The 20,445-nt window shown below is 43.5% G+C and overlaps 1 protein-coding gene across 2 annotated transcripts in view; it reads left to right on the top strand.

Annotated features, from left to right (window-relative positions):
- Positions 1-20,445, top strand: part of LOC147100929 (ATP-dependent RNA helicase DDX19B-like) — a 122,357-nt gene that overhangs the window by 11,268 nt on the left and 90,644 nt on the right. For both annotated transcript variants that reach the window (XM_085967545.1, XM_085967543.1), the window contains exon 3: positions 2,760-2,885. In XM_085967545.1, coding sequence (XP_085823671.1) covers positions 2,760-2,885 — 126 coding nt within the window. The remainder of the gene's footprint in view (positions 1-2,759; positions 2,886-20,445) is intronic.

A 20,445-nucleotide genomic window follows, 5' to 3' on the forward strand; every position in this document is an offset into this window, starting at 1 on the left:
AAACCCCCGATTACACAGCCACAGATCCAGGAACAGCCACTAATATGAAGAAAAACTTAACTGAACCTACTCCTGAATTTTGCCGGTTAACCGAGATTTCTGGTTGTTTGGGTGCCGGTAAATCAAGAGTTTCCTGTATAGACTGGCTAAACCAAATTAGCAATAATACTGTGGAGGATGAATTCCTGGAGTGTGTACAAGATGTTTTTTTAGACCAGTACGTTGAGGAGCCAACTAGGGAACAGGCTATCCTAGATTGTGTATTGTGCAATGAGAAGTGGTTAATTAATAATCTTGTGCGGGGTCCATTAGGGAAGAGTGACCATAACATGATAGAATTCTTCATTAAATTGGAAAGTGAAGAAGTCCAATCTGAAACTCAGGTTCTAAATCTAAACAAAGGAAACTACGATGGTATGAGGAGTGAGTTGGCTATCATAGATTGGGGAGCTTCATTAAAAGGCATGATGGATAGGCAATGGCTAACATTTTAAGGAACGAATGCATGAATTACAACAGTTATACATTCCTTTCTGGTGCAAAAACACAAAAGGAAAAGCGGCCCAAACATGGCTAACAAAAGAAATTAAGGATCGTATTAGATCCAAAGAGAAGTCATATAAAATTGCCAGAAAAAGTAGCAAGCCTGAGGATTGGGAGCAGTTTAGAGTTCAGCAAAAAAGGACCAAGAGATTGATTTAAGAGGGGAAAAATAGATTGAGAGTAAACTTGCAAGGAACATAAAAGCAGATTGTAAAAGCTTCTACAAGTATGTAAAAAGAAAAAGATTAGTGAAGACAAATGTAGGTCCCTTGCAATCATAAACGGGAGAATTTATAATGGGGAACAAGGAAATGGCAGAGCAATTAAACAAATACTTTGGTTCTGTCTTCACGGAAGAGATCACATAACTTCCCAGAAATGCTAGGGAACCAAGGGTCTAGTGAGAAGGAGGAATTGAAGGAAATTAGTATTACTACAAAAATAGTGCTGGAGAAATTAATGGGACTGAAAGCTGATAAATCCCCAGGGCCTGATAATCTGCATCTCCGAGTACTAAGAGGTAGTCATGGAAATAGTGGATGCATTGGTTGTCATCTTCCAAAATTCTATAGATTATGGAACAGCTCCTGCAGATTGGAGGGTGGCAAATGTAACCCCACTGTTTAAGGAAGGAGGGAGAGAGAAAACGGGGAACTACAGACCGGTTAGCCTAACATCAGAGGGGAAAATGCGAGTCTATTCTAAAGGATGTGATAACAGGACACTTAGAAAATATCAATGGGATTAGACAAAGTCAACATGGATTTATGAAAGGGAAATTGTGTTTGACAAACCTACTGGAGTTTTTTTGAGGATGTAACTGGTAGAATAGATAAGGGAGAACCAGTGGATGTGGTGTATTTGGATTTCAGAAGGCCTTTGATAAAGTCCCACATAAGAGGTTAGTGTGCAAAATTAAAGCACATGGGATTGGAGGTAATATACTGGCATGGATTGAAAATTGGTTAATAGACAGGAAACAGAGTAGGAATAAATGGGTCTTTTTCGAGGTGGCAGGCGGTGATTAGTGGGGTACCGCAGGGATCAGTGCTTGGGCCCCAGCTGTTTCACAATATATATCAATGATGATTTGGATGAGAGAACCAAATATAATAATTCCAAGTTTGCTGGTGACGTGAAACTAGGTGGGATTGTGAGTTGTGAGGAGGATACAAAGAGGCTTCAAGGCGATTTAGACAAGTTGAGTGAGTGGACAAATACATGGCAGATACAGTATAATGTGGATAAATACTTCGGTAGGAAAAACAGAAAGGTAGAGTATTATTTAAATGGTGATAGATTGGGAAATACTGATGTACTAATTGATCTGGGTGTCCTTGTACACCAGTCACTGAAAGCAAACATGCAGGTGCAGCAAGCAGTTAGGAAGGCAAATGGAATGTTGGCCTTCATTGCAAGAGGATTTGAGTACAGGAGCAAGGATGTCTTGCTACAGTTGTACAGGGCCTTGGTGAGACCACACCTGGAGTACTGTGTGCAGTTTTGGTCTCCTTACCCAAGAAAGGATATACTTGCCATAGAGGGAGTGCAACGAAGGTTTACCAGACTGATTCCTGGGATGACAAGACTGTCGTATGAGGTGAGATTGGGTCGAATAGGCCTGTATTCACTAGAGTTTAAAAGAATGAGAGGGGATCTCATTGAAACGTATAAAATTCTGACATGGTTAGACAGACTGGATGCAGGGAGGATGTTTCCCCTGGCTGGGTTGTCTAGAACAAGGGGGTCACAGTCTCAGGATACGGGGTAGGACATTTAGGACTGAGATGAGGAGAAATTTCTTCACTGAGGGTGGTGAACCTGTGGAATCCTCTACCACAGAAGGCTGTGGAGGCCCAGTCACTGAATATATTTAAGAAGGAGATACCGATTTCTAGACACAAAAGGCATCAAGGGGTATGGGGAGAGAGCGGGAATATGGTATTGAGATAGAGGATCAGCCATGGTCTTATTGAATGGCGGAGCAGGCTCGATGGGCCGTATGGTCTACTCCTGCTCCTATTTCTTACGTTCTTAAATGTCACACGTATTGTTTACAATGGGTCAGATTGTTTATTTCTGAAGAATTAGGCTTCTACTTCCAGTTTAGTACAAAATTGTCTGAATCATCATGGAACAAAGCATGTACAATATATCTGTTATTTTAGTTAGCTTGAAAGCTTTTGCCCTCATTTTACTTACGAATTCCATTTCAGCAACTGTAAAACAGGATCAATCGGACAAAGTGGATAAAACCAATAAACCGGATAAACCCGATAAAACTGCTAAACCTGACAAAAGTGGTGATAATGCAGACATCAAGCAAGACGATGATGATAAAGGTAACTTTAACTTGCATTTTAAGGCAAAATCCTATGCAAAGGTGCTTTTTGTTGTAAGCTTGGAGTTAGTTGAGCAATACTAGCCTCTCCTCATGACCGTCACACACTTTGAAACTCTTCCGGTACTCATGGCAGGTTTTGTGTTATGACTAGTAACTGGGCCACATACCACGCCTTTTTGCCAGGACTGCTGGTTCCTGTAAATGTAGTGCACACGCAACAAATTGTGGCTTTTTTTTCCCCCTTCAGTTTTCTCCTTTTGTGGAGGAAATGGGGTGAATTTTCTTGCCATTTTTGACTTTAATATATTTATATGAAAAGAGAACTTTCAAATTGCTCATGGAGTTGCTGACAGTAAGTTACGGGATACGCTGTCTATAATGCCTATCTTTTCTGCTGGTTCTCTGTCCTTTTACATAGAAACAGATGATGGGAGTAGGCCATTCGGCCCCTGGAGCCTGCTGCGCCATTCAATGAGATCATGGCTGATCATCCAAATTCAGTACCCTGTTCCTGCCTTCTCTCCATATCCCTTGATCCCTTTAGCCTTAAGAAATATATCTAACTCCTTCTTGAATATATTTAATGAATTGGCCTCTACTGCCTTCTGTGGTAGAGAATTCCACAGATTCACCACTCTCTGGGTGAAGAAATTCCTCCTCATCTCTGTCCTAAATGGCTTACCCCTTATCCTTAGACTGTGACCCCTGGTTCTGGACTCCCCGACCATCGGGAACATCCTTCCTGCATCTAGTCTGCCTAGTCCTGTTAGAATTTTATAAGTTTCAATGAGATCCCCTCTCATTTTTCTAAACTCCAGCGAGTATAAGCCCAGTCGACCCAATCTCTCCTCATACGTCATTCCTGCCATCCCAGGTATCAACCTGGTGAATCTTCGCTGCACTCCTTCCATGGCAAGAACATCCTTCCTCAGATGAGGTGACCAAAACTGCACACAATACTCAAGGTGTGGCCTCACCAAGGCCCTGTACAACTGCAGCAAGACATCCTTGTTCCTGTACTCAAATCCTCTCGCTACGAAGGCCAACATACCATTTGCCACCTTAACCGCCTGCTGCACCTGCATGCTTACCTTCAGCGACTGGTGCACAAGAACACCCAGGTCTCGTTGCACTTCCCCTTCTCCCAATCTATTGCCGGTCAGATAATCTGCCTTCCTGTTTTTGACACCAAAGTGGATAAGCTCGCATTTATCCACGTTACATTGCATCTGCCATGCTTCTGCCCAATCACCCAACCTGTCCAAATCATACTGGAGTTTCTCGGCATCCTCCTCACAGCACACACGCCCACCCAGCTTTGTGTCATCTGCAAACTTGGAGATATTACATCTAGTTCCCTCGTCCAGATCATCATTAATATATATTGGGCCAGAAATTCGTGACCAAATGCGTGAGTACGGTCTGGGTACTCACGCATCTGGCCGTTGGAAATGCCGGCTTTCAGCATGCACAGCGCATGCGGGGAACGCCGGCATTTCCAGCCCTCGGAACGAAGGGGTTCATAGGCACAGCGCGTGCGACTGCACAGGCAGCGCTTGCGCAGTGAACTTCGTCGATTTCATTCATGGATTCAGTGAGGGTAAGTCCTTACAAGTTACACTTGAAAAAAGCATGTGTAAAGTTGTTCCAAGGCTGCAGAGGAAGATATATTTTATCGTGGAGCTTCTGAAAGGCAATATTTTTGTTTGGGAAAGGGAGGGAAGTTATTTTAAGTAAGTTAAAGTTTAAAATTTTTTTTTTTAAACGGGTTTTCAGAACGGTAGGTAGAAGGAGCAATTGTGGCTGTGTGAATTGAATGTGAAAATGAGTGTTCTAAAATGAGTAATGTAACATTTCCAGCACTTTTAAGAAAGAAACTTTTCATCAGTAATAAGTAATTATGTATGTATGTCCGCATATATTCCTTTACGTATATGTATGTATGTTTTATATTCCTTTACTTATGTGTATGAATGTATGTTTTTAATTATGATTTTCCAATAAGTTACTTTCTCTGAAAGTCATAATTAAATAATACATTCATACACATAAGTAAAGGAATATATACATAACACGCAAAGGAATAAATACAGACATACATACTTTCAGAAGCTCCACAATAAGAAATATCTTCCTCTGGAGCAACTGTACCCATGCTTTTTTCATGTGTAAGTTGTAAGGACTTGACCTCACTGAAAGCATGAATGAAAGCGGCGAATTTTACTGCGCACGCGTTCTGCCTCTGAACCCCTTCGTTCAGAGGACAGGAAATGCCGGTTTTCCCCGCATGCGCTGTGCATGCTGAAAACCGGCATTTCCTCCGGCCAGATGCATAAGTACCCCGACCGTACTCGCGCATTTGGAAGGGAATTACTGGGCCAACATTTTACATGTCAATAAAATGAAAAATTTAACAATTGCACGATTTCCCCCTCGCATCTGCGACTGAGGGTCCAAGGAGGTGCATTGCGCAAGAGGTCATCGTCGTACGTATCCTCACACTGTTCCCTTTCGGGAACTGTATGAAGTGGTGGAAGGATTTATGGCCGTGATTAACGCTCATTCTGTGACCGTAACCATCTTTGAACCAGCCATTAGGGTGGTTAGTCCTATGGCGTGAGGGTTTTACGGGCTCCCACAACCCATCTGAGGGGGGGGGCACCCACACCCACGGACGCAAGTATCCCGCTGGATGTCCACCCAGAATTTATAGTTGGAGCTCCGACTCCACTTGCCGGGACTGTCTGGAGCGGGGTTCGAAACCCTACTCCTTCTGGCCCAGCGGCAGGGATGCTTACTGCTACGCAAAAGGCCCACTCCGCACAAAAGGTGACACCCATACGTTTCCTGCGCCTTTTCCCTCCCCGTGACTGGAGCCCTATGCTGCCACTTGAAAGACCAAGCTATCATCTGCCCTTTTTGCGGCGCCTTTGACTTCTCATTACCAATGATGAGCAGGCGCTGCGCCTCCACCTCCTTGAGGAGATTGCTGAGGTCATCATTTCAATTGTGAGTTCTTTTAATGCCGTGAATTGTGCTCATTCCAGCCATTTCACGTTGCTAATCGGATTGGGCCTTTGGCATAGCGGTAGGATCCCCGCCGCTGGGCCAGATCAGGGTAGGGTTTCGAACTCCGCTCCAGACAGTCCCGGCAAGTGGAGTCGGAGCTCCGGCTCTAAATTCTGGGTTGACATCCAGTGGGATATTTGCGTCCGTGGGTGTGGGTGGCCCCCCCTCCTTGTATAGCTTGTGGGAGCCCGTAAAACCCTCCCGCCATAGGACTAACCGCCCTAATGGCTGGTTCAAAGATGGTTACGGTCACGGAATGAGCGTTAATCACGGCCATAAATCCTTCCACCACTTCATACAGTTCCTCAAAGGGAACAGTGTGAAGACACGTATGACGACGACATTGCTAAATAAATAAATGGAATTTAAAAAATTCTTTTAGGGCTTTTAAAAGTCTTTAAATTGCTTTAATTCTGTTTAAAACTACTTCAGATTCTTCAAAATAATGTAAACGTTTTTAAAAGTTTATAAAAGTTACCAAAAGCTTCAAAAAACTTCCAAAAACCTATTTAAACTGCTGCTTTGCATGTAAAAATGCTTAGCAGCTTGGCAGAAACATTGGGGGCGTGTCCTGTTAAACTGAGACCTCAAGGGGCGTGTCTCAGTTGCACAGCGCGCTACAGGCTTCGCGCTGGCTGCACTCCTGGGCGGCGTGACGTCAGACGCTGCCCGGGAGTCAACATTTTAAAACAGCAATTCCAGGCGTCTCTGAAGCTCAACGGCCGGCGCGTCGGGTAAGTGCAGATCGGGGGCTTACACGCGCGGCAAGCCCCCGACTCGAATTTCTGGGCCATTGTGAATAGCTGGGGTCCAAGGACCGATCCCTGCAGTACCCCACTAGTCACCGCCTTGGGGGGGGGGACCCGTTTATTCCAACTCTTTGCTTTCTATCTGCCAACCAGTTCTCTATACACTTGCCCCCAATCCCATGTGCCTTAACTTTACACGCTAATCTCTTATGCGGGACCTTATCGAAAGCCTTTTGAAAGTCCAAATACACCACATCCACTGGTTCTCCCTTATCTATTTTATCAGTTACATCCTCAAAAAATTCCAGTAGATTAGTCAAGCACGATTTACCTTTTGTAAATCCATGTTGACTTTGCCCGATCCTGCCACTGTTTTCCAAGTGCTCAGCTATTCCATCTTTTATAATGGACTCTAGCATTTTCCCCACTATTGATGTCAGGCTTACCGGTCTGTAATTCCCCATTTTCTCTCTACCACCTTATTTGAATAGTGGGGTAACATTAGCTACCCTCCAATCCATGGGTACTGTTCCAGAGTCTATCGAATGTTGGAAGATGACCTGCAATGCATCTACTATTTCTAGGGCCACATCCTTAAGTACCCTAGGATGTAGATTATCAGGCCCTGGGGATTTATCGGCCTTCAATCCCGTCAATTTCCCTAACACCATTTCCCTACAAATACTGATTTCTTTCAGTTCCTCCCTTTCATCAGACCATATGTTCCCCGACATCTCTGGGAGGTTATTTGTGTCCTTCTTTGTGAAGACAGAACCGAAGTATGTATTTAATTGTTCTGCCATTTCTTTGTTCCTCATTATAAATCCCCCTGATTCTGACTGCAAGGGACCTACGCTTGACTTCACCAATCTTTTTCTCTTCACATATCTATAAAAGCTTTTAGTCAGTTTTTATGTTCCCTGAAAGCTTAGTCTCATACTCTATTTTCCCCCTCTTAATTAATCCCTTTGTCCTCCTTTGTTGAATCCTAAACTGTTCCCGATCCTCAGGTTTACTGCTTTTTCTGGCCAATTTATATGTCCTCTCCTTAGATCTTATGCTATCCCTAATTTCCCTTGTTAGCCACGGTTGAGTCACCTTTTTCGTTTTATTTTTATGCCAAACTGGGATGAACAAATTCTGTAGTTCATCCATGCGATCTTTGAATGTTTGCCATTGCCTATCCACTGTCAACCCTTTGAGTGACATTCCCCAATCAATCCTACCCAACTCGCACCTCATACCATCGTATTTTCCTTTATTTAACTTCAGGACCCTAGTCTCTGAGTCAGCTATTTCACTCTCTCCATCTTAATGAAGAATTCGATCATATTATGATCGCTCCGACCCAAGGGGCCTCGCACAACAAGATTGCTAATTAATCCTTTCTCATTACATAATACCCAGTCTAAGATGGCCTGATCTCTAGTTGGTTCCTTGACTTATTGGTCCAGGAAACCATTCCGTATACACGCCAGGAATTCCTCCTCCACAGTATTGCTACTAATTTGGTTAGCCCAATTTATATGTAGATTAAAGTCACCCATGATAACTGCTGTGCCCTTATTGCACGCTTCTCTAATTTCCCTTTTAATGCCATCCCCAACCTCCGCATTACTGTTTGGAGGTCTATATACCACTCCCACTAACGTTTTCTGGCCCTTGGTATTTCTCAGTTCTACCCATACAGATTCTAGAGATGAATGGGTTGTCTTATGACGAAAGGTTGGGCCTGTACTCATTGGAGTTTAGAAGAATGAGAGGGGATCTTATTGAAACATACAAGATTCTGAAGGGGTTTGACAGGGTAGATGCAGAGAGGATGTTTCCAGGAGGGGAGGCGGGGGGGGTGGGGTGGAGGAATCTAGAACTAGGGGGCATCGTTTCAAAATAAAGGGACATCCTTTTTAATCGGAAATGAGGAGGAATTTCTTTTCTGAGGGTGGTGAATCTTTGGAATTCTCTTCCCCAGAGAGCTGTGGAGGCGGAGTCATTGAATATATTTAAGGTGGAGATAGACAAATTTTTGAAAGGTAAGGGAGTCGAGGATTATGGGGAGCGGGCAGGGAAGTGGAGTTGAGGCCAAGATCAGATCAGCCATGATCTTATTGAATGGCAGAGCAGGCTCGAGGGGCCGAATGACCTATTCCTGCTCCTACGTCTTATGTTCACCAGGGCCCTATATTGCAGTAAGACGTCTTTACTCTTATACTCAAATCCTCTTGTAATAAAGGCCAACATACCATTTGCTTTATAACAACAGAAAATGCTGGAAAAGCTCAGCAGGCCAGGGCAGCATCCGTGGAGAGAGAAACGGAGTTAACGTTTCAGGTCGATGACCTTTCGTCAGAATTGGGGGGGAAAAGCAGGAAGAGGGATAGATTTTAAAGCAAGTGGGGGGGGCCGGGGAATGAAAGAACAAAAGGGAAGGTCCGATAGGATAGAAAGCAGGAGAGATTAAGCCCCCACTTGCTTTAAAATCTATCCCTCTTCCTGCTTTTTTTTCTAGTTCTGACGAAGGGTCTTCGACCTGAAACGTTGACTCCATTTCTTTCCACGGATGTTGCCTGGCCTGCTGAGTTTTTCCAGCGTTTTCTGTTATTATTTCGGATTTCCAGCATCCACAGTATTTTGCTGCCGTAATACCATTTGCTTTCCTAGTTGCTTGCTGTACCTGCATGTTAACTTCCAGTGATTCGTGTACAAGGACACCCAGGTCCCTCTGAACACCAACATTTCCCAATCTCTCACCATTTAAAAAATACTTTGCTTTTCTGTTTTTCCTACCAACATGGATAACTTCACATTTCTCCACATTATATTCCATTTGCCATGTTCTTGCCCACTCACTTAGCCTATCTGTCCCAGCATCCTCCTCACAACTTACATTCCCACCTAGCTTTGTATCATCAGCAAACTTGGATACATTACATTTGGTCCCCTTATCCAAATCATTGATATGGATTGTGAATAGCTGAGGCCCAAGCACTGATCCTTGTGGTACCCCACTAGTTAAAGCCTCCCAACCTGAAAATGACCCGTTTATTATTAATCTCTGTTTTCTGTCCGTTAACTGATCCTCAATCCATGCTAGTATATTACCCCCGCACCCCCTAATCCCATGAGCCCTAATTTTGTTTAATAACCTCTTGTGTGGCACCTTATCGAATGCCTTCTGAAAATCCAAATGCACCACATTCACTGATTTCCCCTTTATCTATTTTGCTAGTTACAACCTAAAAAAAATCTTAACAGATTCGTCAAACATGATTTCCCTTTCATAAATCCATGTCGACTCTGCCCAATCCTATTATTATTTTCTAAGTGCCCTGTTACCATGTCCTTAATAATAGATTCTAGCATTTTCCCTACTATTGATGTCAGGCCAACTGGTCTGTATTTTCTCTCTCCCTCCTTTCTTAAATAGTGGGGTTACATTTGCTACCTTCCAGTAACCGTTCTAGAATCTGTTGAATTTTATAAGATGACAACCAATGCATCCATTATCTCTATAGCCACCTCTTTTAAAACCCTAGGATGTAGGCCATCGGGTCCAAGGGATTTATTGGCTTTCCTTCTCATTAATTTCTCCAGTGCTACTTTTATTACTAATACTAATTTCTTTCAGTTCCTCATTCTTGCTAGACCCTTGGTTCTCCACTATTTCCGGGAAGTTTTTTGCTGCGTTTTCCGTGAAAACAGACACAGGCCAGAATTTTGCCAGCGCTCGGGGTGGGTTTGGAGGCGGACATCCTGCAAAATCGCAAAAATTGACAGCGGGCAGGAAACCCGCTGTCAACCCGCCTCCAATCAATCTTCCCAAGTGTCAGGTCCCCGATTTGTGCATGGACCCGACACCTAGCGGCGGGAAGAGGTTTATAGCCACTTAACTGCCTGTTAAAGGTTGTTAACAGGCAGTTAACAGGCTCTTTTACAATTTTGACACTTCCCTACTTCGGGTTTCCCGGTGTCCAGACACCACGCCAGGTAAGTGTGGCATGTGAGTCTACTGTAATGTTTCTGCATTGATGACAGCTGCAGAAATGGTGTGAAGGATCCAATGGTGAGTTTGAGGTAAGAAAATGTTGGGAAATTCATTTTTAATGCATTTAGACTTTTCTGTAGGTAACAAGTTTTCAATTGTATGTGTAGTCCCACCTCATTGGGAGAACCTTTCTCACCAGTGACCGATTGCTTCTGTAACCTCACCTGCAGCTGCCATCTGTTCTAGCCTAAGGAGGGAGTCACTGGAGAGCCTGGGTGCAAGAGCTCACCTGTGAACAGTGATTGTCAGTGTTTGCAGCACCTCAATGCTGTCAAACGCTGAGAAATGAGCTGTCAAAGAAAAATTGTGCGTGATCCCTTTTAGAAAACCGGCAGGTGATGCGTCATCAAATGATGTCATCTGGCCGGCTCCTTCTTAATTAGCCGGCAAGCCCTCAGGGCGGGCTTAACAAGGCCAATTGACATAAAATCACATCTCTGGGCCGGATGTAGTTGGCGGGACTGGAACCCAGAAGCCACCTGACCCGCTCCCAAGCCGCATCAATCGAGAAAATCGCAGCCAACGTATTTAATTTCTCTGCAACTTCCTTATTCCCCATTATTTCTTTTGTCTCAGCCTGTAAGGGACCCACGTTTACTTTCACTAACCACCTCCTTTTTACATACCTGTGGAAGCTTTTACACTCTTTTTATGTCTCTCGCTAGTTTACTCTTCTATTTTCCCTTTCTTTATCAATTTCTTGGTCGTCCTTTGCTGAATTCTAAAACCCTCCCAATTCTCAGGCTTACTACTATTTTTTTTGGCAACATTATAAGCCTCTTCCTTTAATCTAATGCTATCTTTAATTTCTCTTGTTAGCCACGATTGGACCATTTTTCCCCATGGTGTTTTTATTCCTTAAGGGAATGTATATTTGTTGTGAATTACGAATTATATCTTTAAATGTTTGCCATTGCTTTTTTTACTGTCATATCTTTTAATCTAGCTTCCCAACCTACCTTAGCCAATTCGCCTCTCGTACCTAAGTAGTTTGCTTTGTTCCGGCTTAGGACCTTGGCTTCGAACTTAACTAAATCACTCTCAAACTCAACATAAAATTTGATCATATTATGATCACTGCTCCCCAGAGGCTCCTTTACTACAAGGTTATTAATTAACCCTGTCTCATTGCACAGTATTAGATCGAAAATAGCCAATTCCCCTGTAGGTTCCTTGACCTACTGATCTAGAAAACTATCTTGAATGCATTCCATCAACTCTTCCTCTGCACTATTTCTGCAAATTTGGTTTGCCCAGTCTGTATGAAAGTTAAAGTCCCTCATGATTACTGTATTACCCTTGTTACATGCATCTCTAATTTCCTGATTTATTCTCTGCCCGATACCGTAACCACTGTTAGGGGGCCTATGGACTACTCCCACTAGAGTTTTCTGCCCCTTGTTTCTTTTCTCCACCCAAACTGATTCTACATTTTTTTTTTCCGAGCCAAGATCCTTTCTCTCTACTGTCTTTATTCCCTCCTTTATTATCAGGGCTACCCCTCCTCCTTTTCCATTCTGCCTGTCTCTTCTAAAAGTCAAATATCCTGGAATATTTAGTTCCCAAACTTGGTCACTCTGCAACCACATCTCTGTAATGACTATTAAATCAAACCCATTTATTTCTATCTGTGCTATTAATTCATCTATTTTGTTGCGAATGCTTCGTGCATTCAGATATAGTACCTTTAGCTTTAACTTTTTTCTATTTTTCCCGGATGTCACTTTAGTCTCTAATGCCCTCTTGTCTTTATTAATCTTTCAGTTCCTTCCTGACCCACTCTGCTTATCTTTACCCAGATCACTACTCTGCTATACAGCACTGACATTTCTCTTACTGCTTTTGGATTTAACCTTTCCTGGATCCTCCCCCCCCCCCCCCCCCCCTCATTAGATTAAAGCCCTCTCTACCGCTCTAGTTATTCGATTCACCAGGACACTAGTGATATACCTATCAATTCATTCCATGAAAAGCGACGAGTTAAGATTGTAACTATAGGTTTTTATTGGCTAAATAACAGAGCCCACCCTCGTGGGCGATCGGTTCCAACAAGGGAGAATACTAGCCAAGCGGTCACCTTTATACCTGGGCAAGCAGGCGGAGCCATGGGCGGAGTCAGCTGAGGTAAGCCCAGGTATAACAGTGTGCGTGGCAAGAGGTAACCTTGTGTAGCGATAACAACAGTGTAAACAGTGATAACAACAGTGTAACAATAGTGAACGGTAACAGTGGTTTACCACAACTAGTCCCAGCCCGGTTTAAGTGGAGCCTGTCCCCGTGGAACAGCGCTCTCTTTCCCCAGTACTGGTGCCAGTGCCCCATGAATTGAAACCCCTGCCTCCCACACCACTTTTTGAGCCACACATTTAACCTACTAATCTGTTTGTCCCTATGCCAATTTGCGCGTGGCTCAGGTAACAAACCTGTGAGGTTCTGTGTTTTAATTTCGACTCTAGCTTCTCAAACTCCCTCAGTAGAACCTCATTCCTAGTTCTACCTATGTCATTGTTTCCTACATGGGCCAAGACAACTGGATCCTCCCCCTCCCACTCCAAGTTCTTCGCCAGCCACGAGGAGACATCCTTTACCCTGACACCAGGCAGGCAACACAACCTTTGGAACTCCCGGTCGCGGCTGCAGAGAACAGTATCTATCCCTCTGACTATGCTGTCGCCTACCACAACCACATTCCTTTTCACTCCCTCCCCACTTGAATGGCCTCTTGCACCATGGTGCCATGGTCAGCTTGCTCAGCCACCCTGCAGTCCTTGTTCTCATCCACACAGGTAGCAAGTATCTCATACCTGTTGGTCAAAGTCAAGGGCTGAGGCTCCTCCATTTTTCTTTTGTTTTAATTGTACCTTTTCATCTTTTTAAAGTTGTTCACTTCAGACTGACTGACTTTCTAACTCCAATTATAATGGCATTTTTTGCTCCAGACTGAATTATTTTACATATGGCTTTTTTGATTTGTGGAGCCATTTTCGAAGGTTACTATTTAAGTCAAATTCATTTTTAGGTTCCATAGTGTATATACATTTTAAAAATTGAGCTTTTTTCTGCCTATTTAAAGGCATCTTCTTAAATAGATGCCTTTTTGAAATTGAGCCACTTTAAAATATGAAGTTAAGAGTGGTGGGAGATCAGATCCCTCCCTCAACAAATTTAAGAGGCTGAACCCATTTTTTATTATTTACTTTTCATTTATTTTTAAAAATCAGAGCTGGTACATCACTCTGTATTTAGGACTTATCTAGCCACAGTATTTGTGATTTTTGTGGGAATGCATTTGCCATCTGGACTGGTTAGACTGCATATATTTTATGTTTATGTCATGTCGACAAATCATTAAATTATTGCAACATCAGGAGTCATTGTAATTTTAACGCATCTAGGTTTAACTTTTTAAGGGCATCTATTCTTATTTTGTGACATTTAATAGAGATTTATTGATTCACATGTCTCGATGGGCTTTCCACAATCTGTACATTTCCCAAAAGACTTTTAAAAGAATTTCATCCTTCAGACTATTTGTCTTCAGCTTTCTCTAGCTGAGTTTTTTTTTTACAATGGAGGTATTTTAAGTAAAGTTTTATATTTAATGCATGCTTTTCTGGCTTTTGTTAATGGAGATTTATTGTTGCCTCCTGAGGAGTTTTACTCAAAGATTTCCATCTTTTCTCTTAAAACATAGATTTTATAACGATACCATCCTCCTGAGTATTTAAAAAGAGAAGTTGACAGATCTCAAATACTTAAAAAAATTTTTTTTTTTGTGGAAGTTTATACAAATATTTTATCTTTTATCAGAAAGCATTACAAGTATTTTATCCTCCGGGTCCAGAGGGCAAATTTTCAGTAACTGAAAATGCACAAAATCTATTTTTTCAATTATACATGTGTTAGTTGATCTTCCGTGGTCCTGCATACTGGGCGTCAAAGCCCAAGTTTAGTCATCATGTGAAGCATCATTAGAAAGTGTGGAAAATTGAACATATAATTTAAAAAATCTATATAAAGGATGTTGCATTTTAGTTTACAGCTCAACAGTGACCACTTCATTTCTTCCATCAATCGTTCATTTCTTTCTCCGCACCACAAATAGCCTGTCTGTCAGTAGCGGTGTCTGCTTGGTGGTTTGTCAGAAAGATCGACTAGCAAGTGTTGGAGGTCCATTCTCCTGTGCTTTGAGAGGTCTCGTGTGATAAATTGAGCCATGAATTTGAAATATACAAAATTAATCTGTAGAATAGTACATGCAGAAGTTCCCTCCAAACACAATACTGTGACTGCAATGCAATCTATATACACCACTCCAGGAGCACCTACCAAACCAAATCTTTACTTGACAGGCACTCTATTCTACTCATAGGTTGTAGATGCATACACTAAAGTTGTGAATTTGCACACTTAACTGGATCCAAGAAAGATATTTGTACCAATATCTAACATGGTCTATAGGATACTTTCATTGAAGATGACACAAACACAGATTTGTTAGTCAAATCCTCAAACCATTCTCTTTTTCTGTGGGTCTTATATCAACTATATCACGATTAAGTGAGCATTATCTGAGTAACTTTAATCCCAGGTAGGAAGAAATCACTGCTGAATTATTACCTTGACATGAAAATGTTGTACATTACCATAATCAAACAAATGTCACATGCACAGTGATGATTTCCACAACTTTATGATGTGTGGAAGAGTTCTAAGCAATGGATTCAGTGGCCAAGAGGACATGGTGATATCACTGGTGGTTTTATATATACATCCTTCAGTAAGGGAGTGGTACTGTATTAGAATATCATTGCATATCTTATGCTTTGGAGACCTCCTCCATGCTAGTAGCGTGAAGAGATAGCTTGGTATTTACATCTGAAGATGATGAGCAATGTATTTTCCTCTCTAAAGGAGCTGCAATTCATATAAGGAAAGAATGGTGACCTTCTCAAACCTTTTCAAAATTTGTAACATTTTTGTTACATTCCCCTTCATCTTTCTTGCTCCAGTGAATTTTTTCAAGTCCTCAATTTTCAAGTCTCTCATCCTAATTGTATCCTTTCACCCCCTGCTATCATCTTAGTAGCTTTCCTAATATAACATGAACATAGTGAAGATTTGTGTTTTAAAATTCCTTTCTATTCTGATGAGATTTGCATTTCCAATCTCCCACAAGCCCCAGACACAGCAACACTGGTGTCCCAAAAGATGCCTTCCTTGATTTGAAGCATCAATAGGTCCCAAACTTTCTTTCAAGATGCTGATTGCTCCTTCCATGATGTAATATAAAGGAAATATTGTCCAATCTGGAACATTTTTAGTTTGGTAGGAAGATTGTGATCAATGAAAGCAAGGACCTACCTATGAAGGGATATCTGTAGTGACATCGAGTCACCCATTATAAAACAGGCTTGCCTGTGGTAGCATTGTTACGTCCGTGTATAATCAGACACAGACTGCGGAGAACGGTACAAACGGTGTTTACTCAACGTGGCTCAGACTGCAACTGAACTGTACAGATTACTACTCAACGTTATATACAGGTGTGGCCACTGCCGGTACTACAGTATACATGAGCTGCAAAAAGTAGTTCTCCCCCCCCCCCCCCCCCCCCCTTATAAAGGTACATACATTACAATTCCTCCCCTTTTTAGATTAACAGTACCATAACACTCATTTAACAATTAAGTATCAAACTAATTACAATTAACACTTAACATGCAACATTAGCTGAAAATAGTCTATTTATAAATTCAGTCTTTGGGGAGGCTTCCTGATCCTTTCTGGATAGCGCCTTTCCCGAGTGTCTTGCTCTTGGTGCGGGGGCGATTCTGGCCCCCTGTTGTCGGTTGGTTCATGAGCTTCCGATGCTACTGTTTCTGGGGTAGATGATACCTGTACGTCGGGTTCATCACCAAGTACGTATGGGCGAGGCATGGGGTTGACTTGTTCCTGTGACTCTAGGATCTGGTCAGCATGGCATCTCACGATGCTCTCCCCAACGTCCACTGTGTACATTAGTGGGCCCTGTCGTGTGCATATTGTTCCTGGCTGCCATTTTTCTGTTCGGTAGTCGCGGGCCAAGACTGGTTGCCCTACATTGAAGCTCCTTGTTGGCTTCTCATGGATGTGCTGGAATTGCTTACTCTCAACATCTCTTTGTACGTTTGGTCTGAGCAAATCCAGGCGAGATCTTAACCTTCGGTTAAAGAACATCATGGCTGGGGCCTGGTTGGTGACTGCATGTGTAGCATTCCGGTAGGCGAACAGGAAATTGTCCACCTTCTGCTGCAGCGGAATGTTGTCATTGTACATAGCCTTTATTGCCTTCTTAAAGGTTTGTACGAACCTCTCGGCCAATCCATTTGTGGCTGGATGATACGGGGCGGATGTGTGATGCCTTACCCCCATTCTTTTTCAAGAACCTCCGGAACTCTTCGGACACAAACTGTGGTCCGTTGTCGGAGCAAATCTGTTCGGGCAAGCCATTCCTGGCAAAAATGGTCCGTAGGACTGCAATAGTTTTCTCCGTGGTGGTGGAGGACATTTTGATGACCTCAGGCCATTTCGAGTGCGCATCCACGGCTATTAAAAACATTGAGTCCATGAATGGACCAGCAAAATCAATATGCACCCGTTGCCATGGAGATGAGGGCCACTCCCATGGGTGTAGAGGGGCCTGTGGTGGTGCATTTTGGACTTTGACATCCTGAGCAGCTCTTGGTCAGGTCCTCGATTTGTTTATCGATTCCCGGCCACCACACATAAGCCCTGGCTAGGCTTTTCATTTTTACCCCTCCCAGATGACCCCCATGAAGCTCATTGAGCACTCTATCCCTTAACTTGGGTGGAATTACCACTCGGGATCCACACATCAAGGTCCCCCGGCACACTGACGGCTGTTCTCTCCTTGTCGAGAATGCTGGCAACAGTGAGTCGCCATGTGCTGGCCATCCCTTCACCGTCAAATCATATACCCGAGACAGTGTCGGGTCATTTTGGGTTTCCTTTTCGATACAAGTGTTAGTTACCGGTAGGTATTCAACTATAGTCGAATGGAATATTTCGACGGGATCCACTGCTGGTGCTTCCTCCGCAGTAGGCAGTGGCAGGCGTGATAGCCCATCAGCATTTCCATGCTGTTTAGTGCCCTTCTATTCAATCTCATAGTGGTGCACCCCTAGAAAAAGTGACCATCTTTGTAGTCGTTGCGCAGTCATCACCGGAACGCCCTTCTTTGGATTAAAAATGGAGACAAGAGGCTGGTGATCAGTCAGCAAGGTGAATTTCTGCCCGTGTAGATAGTGATTGAACTTTTTCACTCCCCACACTCGGCTGAGGGCCTCCCTGTCAATCTGGGCGTAGTTACGCTCGGTTGAGGTTAGTGATCGTGACGCAAAGGCTATTGGCCTCTCTGAGCCCTCCGAGAATTTGTGCGACAGCACCGCTCCAATGCCGTAGGGTGACGCATCACATGCCAACCGAATTGGTAATGCTGGGTTGTAATGGGCCAATACCTCTTTCGATGTGATTAGTGTTTTGCTCTTCTGGAAAGCTCGTCTACATTCGTCACTCCACTTCCATGGCACTCCAGTTTGCAGTAGGGTGTTCAGTGGGTGTAGTATTATAGACAAATTTGGCAAGAACTTATGGTAGTAGTTTACCAGCCTGAGGACCGACCTCAGTTGTGACACATTTTCTGGTGCTGGAGCCTTGACTACTGCCTCAATCTTCTCTGGGGACTTATGTAACCCCTCTTTATCGATAACGTGGCCACAATACGAGATCTGTTTTCTAAAAAAACTCGCATTTGGGGCGGTTAGCTCGGAGCCCATATTCCTGCAATCTAGTGAGCACCTGCTCCAGGTTGGCAAGGTGATCACTGTCATTTTCGCCCGTGACCAGGATGTCGTCCAAATAACACTGGGTCCCTGGGATCCCTTGCAGGACTTGTTCCATTGCCCTCTGCCAAATAGCCGGAGCTGATGCTACCCCGAATACCAGCCGGTTGTATTGGTAGAGACCTTTATGGGTGTTGATTGTGAGGTATTTTTTTGATGCTTCTTCTACCTCCATTTGCAGATACGCCTGGGCCAGATCAATCTTAGTGAAGCGTTTCCCTCCAGATAGCGAGGCGAAAATATCTTCAATCCGCGGAAGTGGATATTGTACGGTGTGAAGGACCGGGTTCACTGTTACCTTAAAGTCCCCACAGATGCGAACCTTCCTTGGTTCCACAGGCGTGCTGCTCAACGACTTTTTCATCACAGGGACGATGGGTGTAGCCCACTCGCTCCAGTCTACCTTGGACAGTACACCTGAACGTTCCAGACTCTCCAGCTCTGCTTCGACGGCTGGGCGGATCGAATAAGGTACCGGTCTGGCCTTAAAAAATTTTGGACTTGCGTTTTCTTCAATTTTAATCGTCGCCGTCATGCCTTTTAGTGTTCCGAGTCCTTGCTGGAACACTTCTTTCGCGTCAGTTAGGATCTTTGACAGTCGCCCAGGTGTGACGTCGTCATCCTTTTTGGCAGCCACAGTCAGTGCCTGTATGGAATGCCAATCCAGTTGTATTTTCCAGATCCAGTCCCAGTAATGGTGGTCCTCCATCTTGCAATACATACAGGTCTAGTTTTAGTGTTTCCTTACCGTTATATATAATGGTCACCCTTATTTTTCCTTTGGGGTAGACTTTTTGCCCCGTGTACGTCTTCAAAATAATTTTTGTGTCTCTCAAGGGTATGTGTGAGAATAGCCGCTCGTAGTCCTGTCGGTTTAGCGCTGATCCTGTGTCCAATTCCATCTTTACCTGGACTCCTGCTATCTTGAGAGTGACCCAAATAGTTCGGTGATCCTCTGTTGTGATCACATTATGTAGTTTCAGACAACTCAGTTCCCTGCTTTCGGAGTCGTTATCACTCTTGTTCGTCTGAACTATTCTGCGTTATCTTATGTACCTTCTTGTACTTTCCTTTGGTCGGTTTCTTATTGCTGGTTTTCTTTCCCGACCTGCAGACTCTTGCTATGTGTCCTACTTTTCCACACTGTCTGCACACTTTGTCTTTGAACCAGCAATCATTGTGGTCGTGTGTTGTTCTGCCGCAGCGATAGCACTTCTCTGTTCCATATGACATTTCGTTTGTGCCATATTCTTGCGGTCTCTGTTGTATCTCTGCAGCGCCCCGTGCTGCTGCTTCATATAATACCGCAATGCTGAAAGCCTTTTCCAGCGCAAGGTCCTTTCCAGATAAAAGCCGTTTCTGGGTTCCTTCACTTTGAAGCCCACACACAAACTTGTCCCTTAAAGTATCTGCTAGTCCCGTTCCAAACTGGCAGTGTTTTGATAGCTTGCGCAGTTCCGTTAAATACTCAGCATTATTTTTATCTTTATGCTGGTTCCTTTTGTGAAACTTAAATCTTTCTGCTATCAGCAGCGGTGTGCGGTTTAAGTGGTCCTGTAGGATTGACACTATGTTTTCAAAATCCTTTTCTGCTGGCTTCTCTGGGTTTACTAGGTTTCGTAGTACGCCATACGTCTTTGCACCCATTGAATTCAACAATACCAGCGCTTTCTTGTCATCTGGCACTTCATTTGCCTTGCAGTATATATCTATGCGTTTGACATATGTCGTCCAATCTTCGACTTCATTGTCGAACGCTGTGATACTGCCACTCCGGCATTTTTGTGTGTG

This window comes from Somniosus microcephalus, chromosome 25 (assembly GCF_052327205.1).
Source record: "Somniosus microcephalus isolate GS21.2 chromosome 25, FLI_Smic_1.0, whole genome shotgun sequence".
NCBI classification, from domain to species: domain Eukaryota; kingdom Metazoa; phylum Chordata; class Chondrichthyes; order Squaliformes; family Somniosidae; genus Somniosus; species Somniosus microcephalus.